Source organism: Mus musculus, chromosome 11 (assembly GCF_000001635.26).
Source record: "Mus musculus strain C57BL/6J chromosome 11, GRCm38.p6 C57BL/6J".
In the NCBI taxonomy this organism is placed as follows: domain Eukaryota; kingdom Metazoa; phylum Chordata; class Mammalia; order Rodentia; family Muridae; genus Mus; species Mus musculus.
In genome coordinates, this window is record NC_000077.6 from 43,821,929 (window position 1) to 43,841,670 (window position 19,742).

General features: G+C 45.9%; 1 protein-coding gene across 4 annotated transcripts in view; it reads right to left on the reverse strand.

The window, feature by feature from the left end:
- The window catches only part of Adra1b (adrenergic receptor, alpha 1b), a 126,646-nt gene that overhangs the window by 47,324 nt on the left and 59,580 nt on the right, over positions 1–19,742 (reverse strand). For 2 of the 4 annotated variants that reach the window (NM_001284380.1, NM_001284381.1), the window contains 2 exons: positions 14,865–14,932; positions 13,212–14,353 (listed from right to left, as the gene is read on the reverse strand). In NM_001284380.1, the coding sequence (NP_001271309.1) occupies positions 13,212–14,160 (949 nt within the window). In that variant the 5' untranslated portion in view covers positions 14,161–14,353; positions 14,865–14,932. Of the gene's footprint in view, positions 1–13,211; positions 14,933–19,742 lie in introns of those variants that run through there. The other 2 variants (NM_007416.4, XM_011248675.3) reach the window with 2 other exon arrangements.

Genomic DNA, 19,742 nt, shown 5'->3' on the forward strand with positions numbered 1-19,742 from the left:
GATCTGAGGCATTCCAACTGTCTGGGGTCCTCAGTGAGGATGCTGACTTGGTACTTTGACACCTGGAAAATTTCTGGGCCCCTGAGCAGCAAGGAGTTCTCAGTTAAAAAGCAGCTTCTTGGGGCTTGGGATTCAGCTAGGTCTGTAGGTGCTTGCCTTTCTTGCACAAAGCCCCAAACTCTATCCTTGGCACGGCATAAAACTGTCCGGCGACACACATCTGTAACCTCAGCGCTCAGGAGGTAAAGGCAGGAGGATCAGAAGTTGAGCTTCATATCAAGTTCAAGGTCAGCCTGGACTCCATGAGATCCTGTCTCACCTCTGTCTCCCTCCCTGAATATTTTCATTTCTATTTCAAGGATTTTATATTATACAAACTTACCAAGGTAAAATATATGTGAAATATGTGTGGGAATAAGCATATGATTTTATAAAAACAAATGTCTATAAGCACTTCTAAATGCTGTTCTGCAGGGATCCAGTTGGAGAAAAGAGGATAATATGCAGCTATGAACAAGGCTGTTCTGTTTATACTGGAGTGGAAAGGTCTGCCTCATACACTGTACAATGAAGAAAGCAAGTGTGACCTAGTGTTTATAGAGTAGTATCTCCATGGAAAGGGACATAGGAATATACTTTATGCATATATATGCAATATATGCATACATATACACATATAATATATAATATATATTATATTATATATATAATATATAATATATAATATATAATATATAATACATAATATATTATATATTATATATTAATATATATACATATATATATATATATATATATATATATATATATATATATACATACATACATACACGAGATATTCCAGAAACTGGTGACAGTAGCTGTCTTCAAGGAGGAAAGGGATGATCGGGGCCAATAGGAAAAAAAAAAATTTCAAACAACCCTGTGAGAGGGTTGTACTCTTACAGTACACTTGTACTTTGTGAGGGAGGAGCCTTGTGTGTGGAATTGCCTATTTATTTAAGTGGTCTGCTTATATAATGAGGTTGGTTAGGCACATTATGGCATCTTTTGATATAGAACTCATTGGCACACTGAAAAAAATGAGAGAAATAAAAAGAAAGAAAGTGAGAAGACTGAGGATTTATTGGTATAGCAAAAAGTCTGTGTTTGATGAGTGTTGAAAAGAGCCTGGGGTGATGCAATGTGTGCTACATACATGCAGGCACACACAGATACATGCACAGACACAGACACAGACACAGACACAGACACAGACACAGACACAGTCACAGACACACATACACAGACATACATTCAGATACACATACACACAGACATGAGCACACAGAGACAGACACACACAGACACACACAGACACACAGACACACAGACACACAGACACAGACACACACAGACACACAGACACACAGACACAGACACACACACACACACACACACACACACACACACACACACACACACACACACAATCCTAGAAAGTCCATAGAAAAATATGATACAGTAGTCTGCATGCCGAAGCTCTGCTATCTTCCTATTTGCATGTTAAACATTCCTGTCAGTAACACTGGGGGGAGGTGCCTGGGAAGAGGTCACAGGAACAGAGCCGCTATGACTGGGATTACTGTCCTCATGGAAGAGGCCTGGGGGAGCTCACTGGTGCTTTTCCTCATGGAAGTTGCTCTCTGTGAGGGCTGGAAGCGAATCCACAACAATCTTGACCATGGACTCTCCCAGCCCCTAAATCCATGAGCAATAAATTCCCATTGTTTATTAATGACCAAAGGCCGAGCCGTTTTATGAGAAAGTCTACTTTTCTTGTCTTTTTCATTTATGATATTATGTATGAATGAATGGCTTCTGGTGTTGAAAGGAGTAGGAAGAATTCTTATTTTGAAAAGAACACAATAGGAAAAAAAATCTCAAACAATCTGGCATGTTTTCGAATGGAAGAGTGAACAGGGCTGTAGCAGTGTCAGGAAGAACCAGGAGAATTTCTAAGTGTTCCCAGGGCCCAGAAGCAGAGAGCGGGATATGAGCAAAACTACAGTAAAAATGATGAGATAACGCTGGTTGTCCAAGGATCCGAGTTCAAATCCTCACTAACCATATCAAGGTGGCTGAGGCAGCTATGAGCCGTTATCACAGTGATCCTATGACAAGATAAAAGATGGAGAGAGGAAATCCCCAGAAACTGGAGAGCCAGCTAGCCTGAGTACACAACCAGGAACAACAATCTCAAACCAGGTGAAATGTGAACACATACGTGCACGTGATTAAAGAAACGGTCAAGTGTAGATAGAAACTTTTTCTTTTGGTGGTTTTTCTTCTGAACTCATTAAACAGCATCGAAGTCCAAACAATAACTTTATTAAAACCCGATTTCCATTCTGTTAATGTTCTTAATCTGGTGTCTGTAATTACAAATGAAATGTTTCCTTAATGCAGTATGTAAACTCATAAGAGGACAGAAAAAGTTAATAATCTATTTCCACTCTGTAAAAGTGGTCCCTGGAAGTGAGTAAGCTAAAGCTCTAAGTTTTGTTTTTTGAGAATGCATATGTGCATGTTCGTGTGCGTGTGTGTGTGTGTGTGTGTGTGTGTGTGTGTGTGTGTATGTGTGTGTGTTTGTGTGTGTGTGTGTTGTTTAGGTCTGAAAACAACCTCCAGTATGGTTCTCTCCCTCCATGCCTTGTTTGAGACAGGGTCTCTTGCTAAGTACTGTGTATACCAGTAGCCAGTCCATGATTCTTAGGCCTCCACTGTCTATCTCACTGCATTGGATGATAGGCAAGAAGTACTGAACCTGGCTTTACCTGGGTTTTGGGTTCCAAACCCATACTCTCACACTTCTTCGGCAAGCACTTCACCCACTGAGCCATCTCTGCATTGCTTTTGAAAGTGGGATGGCTGGTTGGCAGGATGGCTCAGTGGGTAAAGTGCCTTCGGTGAGGGCTGACGACTTGAGTTCCATCCCTGCTGCCTGAATGGTGAGAAGGACATAATTGAGTTCTGTAGTTGTCCTTTAACCTCTGCTCCCTAGCACGTGCACCCCCCCACCATGCAAAATAAATAAAATGTAATAAAAATAAAAGTGAGATTGCATATTAATCAAAGACTTGCTTTTCTTGTACAGATATCATGCCTATGTCATGATAGATGAATAGACCTATTAACCAACTTTGTTTATAACATCACATTATATTTTCCCATGCTTTAAGTTAATTGCTTAATAAAACTGAACACATCAAAGGCTAAACACCAGTAGTAAATATACCAGTGACTTCACTGCTGAGGGGAGAGTATCCTGGGTGCATGTGAATTCTGGCACCGGAAGAAGCTGATTTTTTTTCCATTTTTCTCTTCTCCTGGCTTAATCAAAACTAAGAAAAGCTAATGAAAGGATTTCTAATGCTATTCTGCTACACTCATAGACCAGAGCCTAGCATACCTGTCATTAGAGAGGCTTCATTCAGCAACTGATAGGAACAGATGCAGAGATCTACAGCCAAACATCAGCCAGAGATTAGGGATCTTGAGGAAGAAGGGAAGGAAGGTAGGAGCCAGAGGGGTTAAGAATATCAAAAGGACACAGCCCACAGAATCAACTAAATAAGGCTCATAGAATCAACAATCACAGAGCCTGTGTGAGTTTGACCTAGGTCTTCTCTATGTTGTCGTTGGGTAACTTGGTGTTCTTGTGGGACTCCTAACGGTGGGAGTAGGGGCTATCTCTGACTCTTTTGCCTGAGCTTGGAACCCTTTTCTTCCTCCTGGGTTGCCTGGTCCAGCCTTGATATAAAGGTTTGTGCCTAGCCTTATTGCATCTTGTTATGTCCTGTTTGATTGGTATCCCTGGGGGCCCTCCTCTTTTCTGAAGGGAAATGGAGCAGGGGGCACTGGGAGGGATGGAGGGAGGAGAAACTATGGTCAGGATGTACTGTATGAGAGAAAAAACGTAGCTTATCAAACCAATTGCTAAACATCATCATACAAAACAGAAAGTGCTATGACACAGCCTAAATTGTCTGTGGTCCTATGATGATAGACAGACATGGACATAGGCATAGGCATAGGCATAGACATAGGCATAGGCATAGGCATAGGCATAGGCATAGACATAGGCATAGACATAGACATAGACATAGACGACATAGACATAGACACAGACACAGACACAGACACAGACACAGACGTAGACATATATAAAACATATATATGTAAACCATTATTCCCAGAAGTCCATTCTTTTGACATCCCAAGGAGAGATCCTTTAATCTAGGGTTTGAGGAGTCTGTGAATTTGGATGGGAAGAAAAATATCTCAACAAAACAAATGAAACCCCTTTGGCTGCAAGTTTGCCTTTGTTCGTCAGGAATGCAGGCCAGGGACCACAGACAACTCTTCAGGGGTTGTCATCCATAGAAGTCGGGTCTACACCATCCTGTTCTGTTTGCTGCCGAGCTCATGAAATGTTTCCACTTGTCACCACTTCAAAATTACAGTCCTTGCTTATTTGACTGGCTGCCAGACCTTGTTTATTTAATATGCTAAGGAGTGCCTTTCCCACTCTACAATCAATTTGCTTTTCAACATAATAATAACTGCATTTCAGAATAATTGGTTAGCTTTGACTTCCTACCTACATGTCTGCTTTGAGGAGGGGTTTTATTTGATTGCCAACCTGGCCAATGGAAGGATGAAACCCTCAAGAGCACTTGTGTTCAGGTTAACTCTGAAGAGATGGATTTTCTAAAACCTAGGAAGAAACCTCGGGGACCCAAGACCGTTACTTAGTCTTCCAAAGTGAGGCCTGTTAACTGAGTTCAACGGAGACCTCTTTCTACTTCCATGACTCTGTTTTGCTGAGTGGCCCCATTCCATGCTCTGCCTTTCCTTTTGCAGGTGTTGGTACAAGGGCCATTAGACTCTGGAGTTAGGCCACATTCTGTTCCCTTGCGATTCTCTCCACCCTGTGTATGTACTTCATAGCCCTTTCTTTCTGCATAGCTAGGTCATCACTAGCCAGTTGCTGTGGAACACAGTGTCTAGAAATACTCCTGTCCACAATGCCAGCTTGCTTGTCCTGTGACATCAAGGGAAGGGCGTAGGATGACCCGTGATGGAGAAGTGTCCTGTGGTGTCGGCATCATTTGAAGGTGGATGGAGGTGGTGAATCCAGTCTCAAAGTTAAAGAAGCCAGAAACAATACTGGGGAAACATTTTTCTAAATATGTCTTTTCTAAAATTTACTAGAAACCTGATCAAATGTGCTTGTCATTAGCAACAATGTCATGAAGTTGAAAACTCTTCCAAAAGTGTCACCAGTAAAAGAGAGGTTTCAGTTTGTCTTGCCAGGAAACGACCCAATTATTTTTATGATCTTTATATCTTTGTGAGTTTGTGACCAGTGGCCATGTGCCCTTCCTTGCCTCCTTCTAAGAATAGAGGTTCCCATTTTTCTCCATACACTTCCAACCAACATTTCTTTAATAAGAAGCCCATCTGATGGCCTGGATTTGACTTCATGATCAGCCACTCATCTGAAACAAAGCTCTCCTATCTCCCCTGAGTTCATATCCCTAATGGTGCAATAGGGGATAGCGTCACAAGTTATCTCACAAGCTCATGGAGAGAGGACAGAGCAGAGGCTGTGGGGTAGCCCTCACCCCCAGCACCAAGTGGCAAGGTCTAATGTATGGAAGTCATTAGTGTATCATTTGAGGTGGCCAGGGAGTACAATGGCTGAAGACAAAGCCTGCAGATATGGGAGAAAGCAATTTCCAGATGGAGGCCGGTAGTTATCCATGATTTCTGCAGCTTTACACATACTCACGTAAAGCCTTCATGGAGCCCTTGGTGACCCTCTGGTACTTATGTCGCCCTCTGTGCCCCAGCAGACTTGACCACCTCCACGATTGGCTCCTGTCCTGTGTACCTGGCACGTTCTTCTGCATAGGCTATTCCTCTCTCCTGGCTCCTCTGTCCCAGTTTACTTGGTTTCATTGGAAGGTTGAGGTTGGCTCCATTATCCAGCCCTCCTTTCTTTTTCCCTTTTTTCTTTCCGTTTTTTCCCATTAATCTTTTTGTGTTGTCTATGACTCCAAACTCAGGAAACTCAAATTTCAGATATTTTTAGAGGCAACTGACAGAGGTTGCTATTTTTTTAAATGATATCAAATAGGACATTACAGCACACACACACACACACACACACACACACACACCCTACACACAACTATTACCATTCATTATCATCGTTCCATCTAAAAATGCTATTTTGGTGTCTTAAAATAGAAAGGATATAGTCTTCAGATTGAAAGGACAGTCATTTAGATTGAATACATTTCAGTTTTGAAAGAACACAATGTTTTTCTCATTTTGTCATGAGCCAGTGGAAACTTTGGGCATCGGATCTCTGACAAATTCTGGGGAAGCAGTATACTAACAATAGGGACAGCACAATGAGCGTTACTGAGTACCAGTGCAGAGTCTGACAGATTCTACCATTTACTAGGTATGCGACCTTGGGCAAGCTATTGAGCCTCTCTGAACTTGGTGTTTTCATCTGTGGAGACAAGGATGACATGACTTGCCTGCAGGGTTGCAGCTCTACATACTATGCCCTGTGCGGTGAGGAAACTCCCATAGCTCATCCTGTTTCCATAGTTGGGGCAGGGGCTCTAGTTCAAAGACACCACCATCCCTCCTGCCTCCTCTCCTCCCCATGGATTGGACCAAAGGTCTGGGTAGGGTTGAGAATACTTCTAGCTGTACCATGAAAGCTTAACCATGTTTTCTTGGATTCCCATAAGGTATCGGATTCATGGCTGCCTGGGAATAAGGAGGATGCTGGATGCATGAGAATCCACCCAGGAAAACTGGTTAAGGGCTGAAGACTCTTGGCCTCACAAGAGATTCTGATATGATGGGTTTGTGCTGGGGCCCAAGGCTTGGGCTGACAAAACTGTTCCTGTCAGACGCCTCTCATGGGTATCTGGGGCCGCTTACAGTGACTCCTGGCCTTAGGTCAGAGGGCGTTTTTTCCCCCTAAATCATAATAATAATCAGCAGATCCTTTCTGCTGTGATATTTTATGATCCTTGAGGATGTCTGTGACAGACCGTGGAAGGAATCTTGTTGCTTCTGCTCATCCCTCCCTGCTCCCCACATTCTCCAGATCAACAAGTGATACCCAGGTGGTTCTTTGCCAACACCCAGGCTATTCTGGACATACTTTTCTCACCAGCCTTCCTATGCCATCCCATACCGAGTCCTCAAATCTGTCTGCTTCTTGCTATTTCCATTGTCATCAGCATGGTTGAAATCACTGTTTCCATTCACAGCAGTCGAGACCTTCTACTGGTCCCATGTCCACGATGCTTTATATGTTGGCCAGACACACACACACACACACACACACACACACACACACACACACACACTCACGTACACACACACACGAATGTAGTTGCTCTTGAGGCCAGAAGAGAGCGAGCATACTAGATCACGTGGCTGGAGTTATAGGTGGTTGTGAGCTGCTCCATGTGAGTGGGTGCTGGGAATCAAACTGTGGTCCCCTGTAAGAGCAGCAAGTGCTCTTGACTGCTGAACCATCCCTTCTGCCCTATAGCATTTTAGAGATAGTATTCAGATAGAGTCTTGGTGTGTTTCAACTCCTTCCATAGTGGCTAATTACAGTTAAGACAAAATCTAGGGCTGAAGATGTAGCTCCGTTGGTGCCTGCCTGGTGTTCACAGAGCCCCAGGTTCCATCCCAAGCAATGCATAAACCAGGCATGGTGGTGCTTGTCTAGAACAGCAGCATTTGGGAAGCAAAGGCAGGAGGGTCAGAAGTTCAAGGTCATCCTCAACCCCATAGCCAGGTTTTGGCCAGAATGGGCTACCTGAGACCCTGTATCAAAGAACAAAGCAAAACAACCACCACCACCATCACCACCACCATCAGCACCATCACCACCACCATCAGCACCATCACCACCACCACCACCATTACCACCACCACCACCACCACCACCATCACCACCACCATCACCACCACCACCACCACCGCCATCACCACCACCACCATCACCACCATCACCACCACCATCACCACCATCACCACCACCATCACCACCACCACCTAAACAGAAACCCAACAACATCAAATACAAAACCCCAAAACTAAATTCTATAATATGGCCCAAAAGTCCCATCATGGCCAGGCTTCTGTCCATGTCCACAGTCTATCTTACCCATGCCTGCTTTCATGCTAAGCTCTGGGAGTTCACCATCACTCCCTACTACAGGATGCTGCATGGATCTCTCTCCTACCAATGTTACCAAAGCAGCCATTCTAAACTGTTCTGTTCAGCCTCTGCTTCCATGTTGCTCCCCTGGGACCTCATGATATACTGATCCCTATTAGATAATTCTAGTCTCTGATCACTGATGTATTTATGTTTCTTTTTATGTTTTTTTCAAATACCTGTTTACTTTGTTAGAAGTAAGTTCCATGGTACTTAATTATCTTCCTTACCATAGTTTCTCTAGAAAGACTCCTGGACACAGTATCCGTGTGGTAATTCATATTTAGTTAGTGGGTGCATGCACAGTTAAAGATGAGACCCACAGCCTTAGGAGGAAAGCAGGTTCCCTTCCACCTTTTCCTCCAGTTTAGCTGACTGATGGGCAAAAGCCTGTTCCTAGGGATTGTTAGCAGTCACAATGCAATAGGCTTGGAGAAAATCTAGCTTTAAGTTTGAACATGGATGGTCTGCTCTGACATTTCATCAGTTGGAGTTTTTCTTTCCCACATCAGGGATGGGCAGGATTTTACAGTGACTTTGTCCTTCCTATCTTCTGACAGGGTGGTGACAGGGTGGTTTACAGTTTCCTGGCGAACACTTACTATGATAGTCGGTTGCCACCAGTGAGCAGAAAGGACCAGGTGCAGTGTATGAGGTATGGTCTTTCTAACAGAGCTGGGGCAGTCTTTGGCCCTATCACTGACATGCTGTGTGACCCTGGGTAAGGCTCTAATTGTATTGAGCTTTGGTATATTCACCTATGAAGAGGTAGCAGTTACTACACACTGCATCTCTGCCAGGGTTATTGGGGGTAATGTCACAGTAAAATGTCTATACAAAGTATGAACTCAATAACCGTATGCTGAGTAAGCACATAGGAACCATGTTTAGTTTTAGTTCATCAATCCAGCTTCTAGTACAGAACCAAGGGCGCGTAGTAGGCACTTTAAGAAGTCTTTGGTTAAATATTTAACACCCGGCCAAGAGTATGTTACTGCAGTAATATTTCCTTCTTTTGGGAAGGATTCTGCTTTTAATTTTTTTCCCTCTTTACCAAGTTCTCAAAGCAATTGTTTTCCTTGAAGGAATCTCAAAGGCTGAGTTGGAGGATCCACATACATCTGTGGGGGTGACTCTGTTCTAGGTCTGAGACCCTCATTCTCACTTGCTCTCATAATGAGTGGAAATTCCTCAGCGCCCATTTGAATGAGAAGAGAGCCCAATCAGTTGCTATTTGGTTCAGTACTATATGGAGTACAACTGTCTCTTTGAAACTGACCTTCCTTTATTTAGAGGGGGAGAGCAGTTAGTTCAATAATGGCTTCCTAGTGCCTTTCAGCATTTTAAAAGGCGGAAGAAAGATTTGGAGCAAGGCAAGTTTCCAGTGTTTTCTAAACAGCTCTCCAGTCCCAGCCGCTTGTTGGCTGCCTGGCACTTCCTACCGCCTCTCCTCACATCCCATACTGAAATGTACACTCCCTCAAGAGTCCTGCCACTTCATCAGACCTTGACCAGGATGTCTCCCCTCTGCTGGGAGCTGGTCTTCATTGTCATACCAAGCAGCTGGAGGTTCTCTTGGACATCATGTATGGTCCACGAGATAGAAATCCTTCTATAGTCTAGTCCAGATTCTCTGACACTCCCTGGCTCATTTCCAGGGGCCAAAGAAAGAGGTTCTTGTTTGATGATCATGCATCTCTGATCCTGAATAAGTGAGCACTGGTCCCTGGTGCAACTTAGTCTGAGGCCACAGGGAAAGGGTGGGGAGAGATGAGTGGGGTAGTGCAGGTGGGGAGGGCTCCACAGGAGCCCTCACTGCAGGTGGCCCAACCCTGCTCCCAAAAATAAAAATAAGGGAGGAAGAAAAACAAATGGGGCTGCAGAGCAGGGTCCTGTAGGGCCATGTCTATTTTCCCTCCTTCTAGAAGGAATCCCAACCCTTCTCTCCTATGGAGAAAACAAACACAACTATGGAAATCTCATGGCACCCAGGCACCTGAGAGTCTAGCTGGATTGGAAGATACTCCTACCTACACTTCCCTGTTTGTTGAGCGAAGCCTTCCGCATGTCTGCTTCTGCCTTCTCTGAGTAAAAAGTCCTTGATGGAAAATTTAGAATTTGGAACCATCTTCAGATGCCAGGAAAAAAAAAAAAGCTCTTATTGACTAACATACTACTTCTCACTGGATGTTGTTACCTGGAGGGACTACAGCTTCATCTTGCTGTGATGTTCTTAAATTATTAAGAAAGCAAGCAGTGATTGTGTACCTTCTGACTGACTTCTTGACTATCTTTCTGAAACCACTGAAAACCCACAGCCCACCTACATGGGTATCCTCCTCTGTTGTCTTCTGTGGAAGAAGGATGCTTACTGGGCTCATTCAGGGACAACATATTGGAGGGTTTCCAGGTGATCATGTTGCAGATAATCAGAGTTTCCATTGGTAGGAGAGGAGAAGCAAGCTCTGCGAATGCCGTGGGCTGGGGACATGGACAAGCTTTTGCTGCTATTGCATGAACATGAAGGACCCCAGGGATGAGGAGAACAGGGTCTCAACAGGCATGAGCAGAGAGCCAAGGGAGACCCCAAAGGCAGGCCTGGCAACTTGAAGCATGTGCTACAGAGAGAAGCCATGCCATCTCACACTACTGGTAGCTGGGGAAGATCCAAACTAGCAACATTTAAGGATGCTGGGCTCTAAAGGGGGCTAGAGAAATGCTTTGATCAATCAGTTGTGATCCACCCCTTCAGAGTCTCCTAGGGTTTGATTAAACATGTAGACTCTGGATTCATCCGATTTACTGAATCAGAGCTTCTGTAAGTTGGACCCAGGGGTTTGTGTTACTATGGAGTTTCTCAGGTGCTCATTGTATTCAGTACATTTCCCCTTCATCACACTTAACCATCTTGTCATCTATACATGCATCCTGAAGCCCAGAGAGGCACAGCAATGAGCCCAGGGTCACAAAGCTAATTTATGGCCAAGATCAAAGTAGAACTTGGTAACTTGTACCACCTGAGTCTCTTCTTTCCAAGTTGTTGGGAGCTTTCCTGTTCCCTTGAATCTCAGAGCCAAGGATTGTGCCTGCGATGATTTCTGAGTGGGGATTGAGCTATTTTTCTTCTTAAGCATGTTTTGGCCATAGCCTCTGTATGTTGGCGGGTAGATCCAGGATTCAGTTAACAGGTGCTGGATTGGCAAGAGTAAACCGAGGAAACTTACAGCTACCTCCAAACAAGTGGGGCTTGGCTTAGAGTACTCACACCTAATTTTGATTAGCTACTTGCCGGTCCACACTCTACACTGTCTTCTCCTTCCATCACCACAACTCCTTGGAGTGAATACTAATTAGTCCCTTTTGTAGATGAAGAAACCGAGGCTCACAAAGCAGCAGTGCTTACCCCAAGGTCGTATGGCTGATAAGAGACCAAATCACACCTCCACAGACCTATGATCTTTGTGATGGTCTGGAAGAGTGCAAGCTGTCACCCGTGGTTAACAGAACAAGACTGCCAAAGGTCCCAAGACCTTGAGAAGGCGAATCATTTTCCTCTGCAGTGGGATGCAATCACTGCTGGGGCAGAATTTTAAGCTCTTTCTACTTAACACCATTGGAAGGAATATTTCTGAATGGCAGTAGCCTGCCAGACTTCCTTAGGAAAGATCACACAGACAGTATGTTGGATAGATTTTTTTCCTTAAAAAAAAAAAAAAAAAAAGGAAACTCTTGGTAAACATTCACTTCCTTCCCATTCATCTTTTTCTCTCAGAAGCAGTGTGACTTTGGAGTCATAGCTGCTGGAGGGGTTTGGCCACCCCTGAGACCCTGCAGGTATGAGGTCTGTGGTATTTAGTAGTGTCCCCTCTTCTGATAGCATGCCTTGAGTACATCCTTCCATTCATTTCCCTCCAGTTCCCATCAGAGATAGGAAAAGATATCAAAGCAGATCAATGCACCAGAGAAGGGACAAGGATTTCCCAAGCCACGTGAACAGCATGTCACAGAACCTTCTTCTCTGTTTACCATTTAGCCAGACCTTGTCTCCCCCCCCCCCCCAGCAGGAATCAGGCAGCCTTTTGAACTTATCAGGACCACCAAGCTAAATAAGATGGGCACATTTTTGTAGGGGGTGGGAAGCTGGTAGCACTGAATTCCATCTTGCCTGGGTTTGGCGTCTTATCGCTGAAGGTGAGGGTCAGCTATAATTAAATTCTGAACATTTCATAAATTGCCAGAGTTGGGAGCATTTTGGGGGTGAAAACGGAAAATATTTCGCTTTGAAATCCCAAGCTTCAGAAACTTAAAGGCCCATGGAAGCTGTGTGGCTGTAGGATGCTCCTATTATCTGGTAAGAACGACAGTGCAGAAAGGGGAGAGCCAGCAGGGAGGGAGGAGAGGAAGACCGCAGCCTCTGCAAGGCTGAGAAACGTGGTCCCTGCAAATATTGAATGAACACTGCCTTTCTCTGTAGGAGCCGCCTCTCTGCTTCCCCAATGCCGCGTCTGCAGTAACTACAAACTATTTGGTATTCTGTGTTAGTGACGCTGCCTTCTCAGATACATCGTTACTACCGAAATAACACTGGCGAGATGTTGGAGCCCAGTGTCCTTTTTAATTATTAAACTGAGGCCAGTGACTGAGTCATTCCACATCCCAGATTCTCCTTCCGTGCTTCTATTTCAAGTGCCTAGTATCTTAGCTTTTTTTTCACCAACACCTGAGTTGGTTCTTAGCCAGTTCCCCAATCTGCAAAGCCCTTGCAGAACAAATAGTATTATCCAGTCTCCAAACACACACTGATGGCATAAAAATAACCAAACCCACACAAAAACTTTGGTGTGAGATCATCAGGAAAACCAATGTAGGTCTACCTCCCCTCTGCCAGCCCCCAACTTACCAAGTGGGAGAGCGATGAAGAAGGGGAGCCAACATAAGATGAACATTCCGACTACAATGCCCAAGGTTTTGGCTGCTTTCTTTTCCCTGGAGAACTTAAAAAGTTTGACAGCTATGGAACTCCTGGGGTTGTGGCCCTTGGCCTTGGTACTGCTGAGGGTGTCCTCATGAAAGTTCTTAGAGTGGATTCTCAGGGTCAGCTCTTTGGAGTTGGACATTTCCTTCATGACTCCCGCCTCCAGATTCTTGGTGGTCCTCTTGGCCACGATGTAGACTCGGCAGTACATGACCAGGATGACCGCCAGTGGGATGTAGAAGGAGCCCAGGGAGGAAAAGAGGGCGTAGAAGGGTTCTTCTGTGACCCCACATTCTTTGTCGTCATTGGGCGCAGGTTCTTTCCATCCAAGGAGAGGCCCGATGGAGATGACCGTGGACAAGACCCACACACTGAGGAGCGCCAAGATGGCCTTCCTGCGGGTGACCAGCGTGGGGTACTGCAGAGAGTATCGCACCCCAATGTAGCGGTCAATGGAGATGGCACATAGGCTCAGGATGGAGGCCGTGCAACACAGGACATCAACCGCTGCCCAGATGTCACAGAAGATGCGCCCCAGCACCCAGTAGCCGAGCACTTCCAGGGTAGCGGAGAAGGGCAGGACTGTGAAGCTCAACAGCAGGTCAGCAATGGCCAGGTTGACAATGAAGTAGTTGGTGGGCGTCCGCAGGTGCCGGTTGCAGGCCACCGACAGGATGACCAAGATGTTGCCCACGATGGCAAAGAGGATGAAGGCGCCCAGCACCAGGCCCACAGAGATGGCCCTGGTGACGTCCAGCTGGGGCAGTGTGGAGTTGCTCGAGGTCTGGTTGGGGCCAGTGAAGTTGGCATCTTTCAACTCTCCCCAGTGGGCAGGTGCTGATGTGTTGTGGCCGGTGTCCAGATCGGGATTCATTTTAAAGTCCGCCCTCCATAGCCAGGGAGGAGATTGGGCTCGGAAGGGCTGCGACCAAAGCTCCTCAGCTGCCCTGAAACTTTGCTCCCTCCGTGGTCTTCTTTCCAGAGGCGTCCTCCTGGCGAGAAGTCATCTCCCCCGGGCAGCCTAGCCCGGCAGCACGTCGCCTGCCTGCACCCAGCGGCTCGCTCGCCTGTCAGAGGGAGGAGGAGGAGAGAGGGGACGAGGCGGCAGCTCCAAGTTTAATGGTCCACGTCAGGCGCGCCTGGCCGGGCTGGCGCGGGAGCGCGGGGAGGAGCGGGCGCCGGGCCGGGGGTGCCCGGCTGTGCCCGGCCCGCGGCGGGTCTACGGACCGCGGTGCCTTCTCCGCCCAGCGATCGCGAGGAGGGTCTGCTTTCAATGAGCCGCCTCTGGGCTGACTGCACGGCGGTGACATCAGGCGGGGAAGCCCGGGCGCCCTGACTCTGTGCGGCACTAGGGGGCAATGCGGGTCCAGCCAAGGAGCGCAGCCCCGACGCCAGCGCCAGCCTAGTCGGCTTGGAGACCTGCCGCGCCCGGCACCGCTCCCTCTGCGGGGATGGGGCGGGGAGCAGAGCAGGGGATCCGGGTGTGGGCATCCCGGTTCATACACCCCAGGGGGCCCGCTGGGATTATTTTTTCCCCCTGTTCACGCTTCAGTTAAAAGGTAGGGTGGGGATGCTTACCTCTAATGGGGGCTCCTGGAGTCAAGCCATGGGTTCAGAGAGATGTGCAACTTCTACACAACTGGCTTCTACAAAAGGAAGAAAATCCCTGCGTTAGGCAGGTGACAGAGACTTGAGTCACATCTGAGACCAGGCGTATACTTTAGTTCCCCCTTGCAACCTCTTTGGCCTTGATAAAACCTAGAAACTTCTGTTGCTCATTCATTCGTTCAGTTATTCCCTGCACACATTCCTTCAGTGGATTGTTAATGTCCACCTCCAGGCAGTGGCTCCATTCTAGGCACTGTTCTCCAACAGTTAGAAGGGTACCCAGATTCCTGACCGGCAAGTGGAAGCTTATCAAACAAGCAAAATCTGAAGCGAGACATCTAATGACAGGAGTTTAGGAGAAGATTAATTGAGGACAGAGAAATGCAACCAGGGTATGGAAGAATATGAATTGGATTTTTTTTTTTAATGACAGAGTATGATGTAGCTCAGGTTGCCCTCCAGCTCACTGTATAACACAAGAATACCTTTGAACTCTTGATTTTCCTATGGCCACCTCCTGAGTGCTGGAATTACAAGCATGTACCGCCGTGGTTGGTTTATTTGATACTGGGGATGGAATTCAGGGCTTCGTGCATTCTAGGCAAGCACATACTCTACCAAGTGAGCAGCATCTCTAGGCTGAACTTGACATTTTAAGAAGGGGCTTGGGGTTGTCACTAAAGAGATAGTTGAGGGAGGGAGGGAAGGAGGGAGGAGGGAGGGAGGGAAGGAGGGAAGGAGGGAAGGAGGGAAGGAGGGAGGAAGGGAGGGAAGGGTGAGAGGGAGCTAGTTGTATCTCTGGGAGTAGAGAGTGAGGACTGATTGCCAAATCCTGGGGAAGGGACTTGGGGGGGGGGGTCTTGCCTGTTGGCTCTTTTCTTGTATTGCCTTGTATACATGTAGGCTATTAGGCTACAAACCCTATTTCCAGAGGTGGGTAATTACAAAAAGGAAGAAGAAAAAAGTCAAACCAGGGAAGAATTTTCTTGTTTGTTTGTTTGTTTGTTTGTTTTTAGAAAGAAGGTCTTCAAAAAAAAAAAAAAAAAAAAAAAAAAGAAAGAAGGTCTTCAGGTTGGTTTTGAACTCAAGATTCTCTGTCTCCCAATACTTAGATGCTAGACCATGTGCTACGTTCATGCTGCCTTTTCTCCCGACTTGATGAGAGAACTAGTCTCATTTTGATTTCTGTTTTGAGGATGGGACCCGTGTGATAAGGGAGTTGAGCCGTTTTTTTCAAGTACATATGCCTATTGAGGAGAGGAAGGGTGAGTTGGAGTTGAATGTCATTACTGGGTTTCCTTATTCTAGTGCTGAGTACTGAGCCATAGAAGAGTCACCGTTTCTATAGGAGCAAAATAGGGGATAGAGTAAATGTTATAACTTGGGCTTTTTTTTTAAATGGCTCATTTTGGGGCTCAAGTTAGTGCTACTGGGAAGGAACCCACATTTGCTGAGCTCCTACTGTTCATCAAACATTTACTTATTTCTCTCCCCTCCTCTCCTCTCCTCTCCTCTCCTCTCCTCTCCTCTCTCCTCTCCTCTCCTCTCTTCTCTTCTCTTCTCTTCTCTTCTCTTCCCTTTTCTTGCTGTGTAGCTCACACTGGTCTTGAGCTCACTATGCAGACCAATATTGTCCCAAACCCCAAAATCCGTTGGCCCCCACCTCCCCAGTGCTTGGATTACAAGCATAAGACACCACACCCAGCTTACTTATTTTCTTTTATTTTTCTTTAACAAGTCTTTGAGAGAGAGGCATCACTGCTCTCTGTGGACACACGAGAAAACAGTAGATCAGAGAGTTAGTCATATGCTAGTGACATGAGGCAGGGGACAGGGCAGTGGCTGCTGAATTGCAAGGAGACACCTGATACCCATTTCTTCCAGTCCACAAGCCATGGCCCAGGCTTCTAATTTCTGCTTTTGATAGTCGCTGTATTTTGATTAAGGGGCAAGGAAGCAGGGGCCATGCAAGGCGGTTCCTGTGCAAGTTCTTCAGCCTAAAGTTGGGCTTTTGAAGTCTTTTTGCTTGTACTTTTTGGAGAAGATTACGTTTTTTGTTTATTTGTTTCTTTTAATTTACTGTCTTTTTTTTTTTTTTTTTTTTTTTTTTTTTTTTTTTTGCGTGTGAGTATTACATTCATTGCCTGCTTTGCTGCCTGTGAAAGTTGACAGATGGGCATGGGGTCCTCTGGAGCTGAAGTTGGGATGGTTGTGAGCCACCATTTGGGTGGTGGGAATTGGACCCGAGTCCTCTGCAAGAGCAACAAATGCCCTTATCTGCTGAGACAACTCTCCAGCCTTTGATTGCTTGTTTGAGAGATGGTCTTACTTGTGGCCTAGGCTGGCCTAGAACTTATTATTAGCCCAGGCTGGCCCCAAAATCATGATAATCTTCCTCTTTTCCCAGCCTCTTAGTGTTGTTGTTACAAGCATGTATCACCCACTATACGTTTAAGGTCTTAATCTCCTATTAAAAATGCACAAGCTCTCCAGTTGCACAAAATATACAATTCTAAGGAGTTTCTCTGAGATAACAAACAAACAAACAAACAAACAATGATTCAGATAGCCTTGAAAACAGTCCCTGCCCTCATTTCAACTATCTTACCTAAGCTGCCTTTAGAGATTTAAACATAAGAGATGCCTATTTTTGAGGTTTGTGGTAGTGTGAACCTGTTGGAGCTCCTGGTACCTTAGCTCATTGATCATGGAGATGGTGCAGAGGCAAAGGGCACTGGGCAGCTGCCACAGGTGGTCAGGCCATTGACTCCTCTTCTCTGGCACACAGAATGGGGCTTCTTCTGATGTAGAAAAATGCCACCAACATGGCCAGTGCTGAGTTACACAGTGGAGTGTGGACCAGGTCAGTGCCTGCATGCAGCCATCTGCCAGAGACCGTAATGAGAAGGAGAGGCTGTCCTTCATCTCAGAGGCCTCTTGCACTATTGTGTATGGAGATAGAGGCTGGTCCAGATGACCCTTCGAGGTACCCTTGTGTGTTGACTGGATAGACTAGCCCCTCAATCCACTCTGCTGCTCTTTCTTTATTGCATCTTCCATGATGGGATGCGACAGCAGGAGAGCATCTCCATTTCCTACACAACTTGAGGGCTAGGAGGATGGAGCTTTCCTGGAGCTGTTTCCTCTCTGGGGTGATGTGTGGCAAGAGGAGAATACTGATGAGCTGGGATAAAACTGATGGTTTGTACAAATTCAGGGATGTGGGGACAGGAGGCAAGAGGCAGAAGGAAGAACAAGTTCTCAGTCCATGTTTTGAGTTTGGTGGCCCACTTCTTACTTCCTTGGGTATCAATTAATAGCCAACAGTACACCACAGAATCCGAGGCTGTGTCTACATAGTCATAGAGTCTGCAATATGAAAGCCTGGTGTATAGAGCCAAAATGGAAGAGATAAACACACACACACACACACACACACACACACACACACACACACACACACACACACTAGTGCATGCATGCATGGGTCATAAAGAGCAAATCTGAGGTTCAAGGTTGCCTTATTCTTTATTACCAAAGAGAGTGGTTTGAGAACTTGTGTCTCCGTTCAGGTGTCAGGATGTAGAAGGGCTTATTGAGGCCCTGAAGGAAGTCAAACATCCTTGCAGATTTCTGACATGCTGTCACTCGCCAGCATCCTTCACACAGGCAAAACAAACTAGGTCCCACCGCAAAGCAGACAGGTAGCAGCCTTAGTAGCAGCCAGGAGGCAGGGCCCCCGCTAATCAGGCCCTCCTCTGTCCCTAGCCTCGCTGGAGATGCCTGTTTGCCTTTCTGGCTGAGTTTTGACCCACAGAATTGTTTAGGTGTCATGAGGATACAGACGATATTTCATTTTCTCGGTACTCCCTGGGGCAAAGCCAAGCACAGAGCTCTGACTCACTCGAGGCTTGGAGAAGAAGAATCTTTTCATTACCCATCTTATTACATTAGAAACCTCTGATGTTGCAAACTTCCATATATGTGAGCCCTCTAGGAGAAGCTGCCACTAAATCTGAACAGAGGGGAAACTGAGGCTGGCAGTGATTTACTTAGGGCATTTATGGAAAGTTATTTCTCTCCTGGAATTAAGCTTGCTTTCTTTTCTTTTCTTTCTTTCTTTCTCTCTCTCTCTCTCTCTCTCTCTCTCTCTCTCTCTCTCTCTCTTTCTTTCTCTCTCTCTCTCTCTCTCTCTTTCTTTCTCTTTCTCTCTTTCTCTCTCTCTCTCCCCCCCTCTCTCTCTTAATTATTTATCTCTCTGGTTTACTCTGTCTAGCTCTCTCTAGTTACAATCCAACCAGATTTTGCCTACATCGGCTTCATGAGAGATACCACACTAAGTGCTGTGGGTTATCAAAGGTCAAATCAAATAATAATAATAAAAGCAACTGATAACTTAGCACTCACCATCCACTGAGCATAAGGAATGAAGGAAAAAATACCTTTTAGAGAGAACGTTCCATGAGCCAGACACTCCTCATCAAAGTTCAAATGAGGGCTTATGCCCATCTTACAAATGAGAAAACTGAGGCTCAGAGAGGTTCTGGATATGACCAAGGTTATGCAGTGAGCAGTTGGCCTTGGTGTTCATAGCACTATCATCTGCTTCGAAAGCTGCAGTGCAACCTTCTCTCTGCATCAGACTGAGATTGTTTAAAAAAAAAAAAAAGCAGCCGGAGGTTCCATGTTAGCCTGAAGGAAATTACAGCAGAAACGAGAATGTGACCAGGGTTCCGAGTGAGCAGAGGTCAGGGAGGTGGGAAGGCAGAACCATTTCCCCCAGAAGCTTCGGCAGAGTCACTCCTCAGGCCAGCCTGCTCTGCCTCCAGGAGTCCGTCTGCCAGGGAG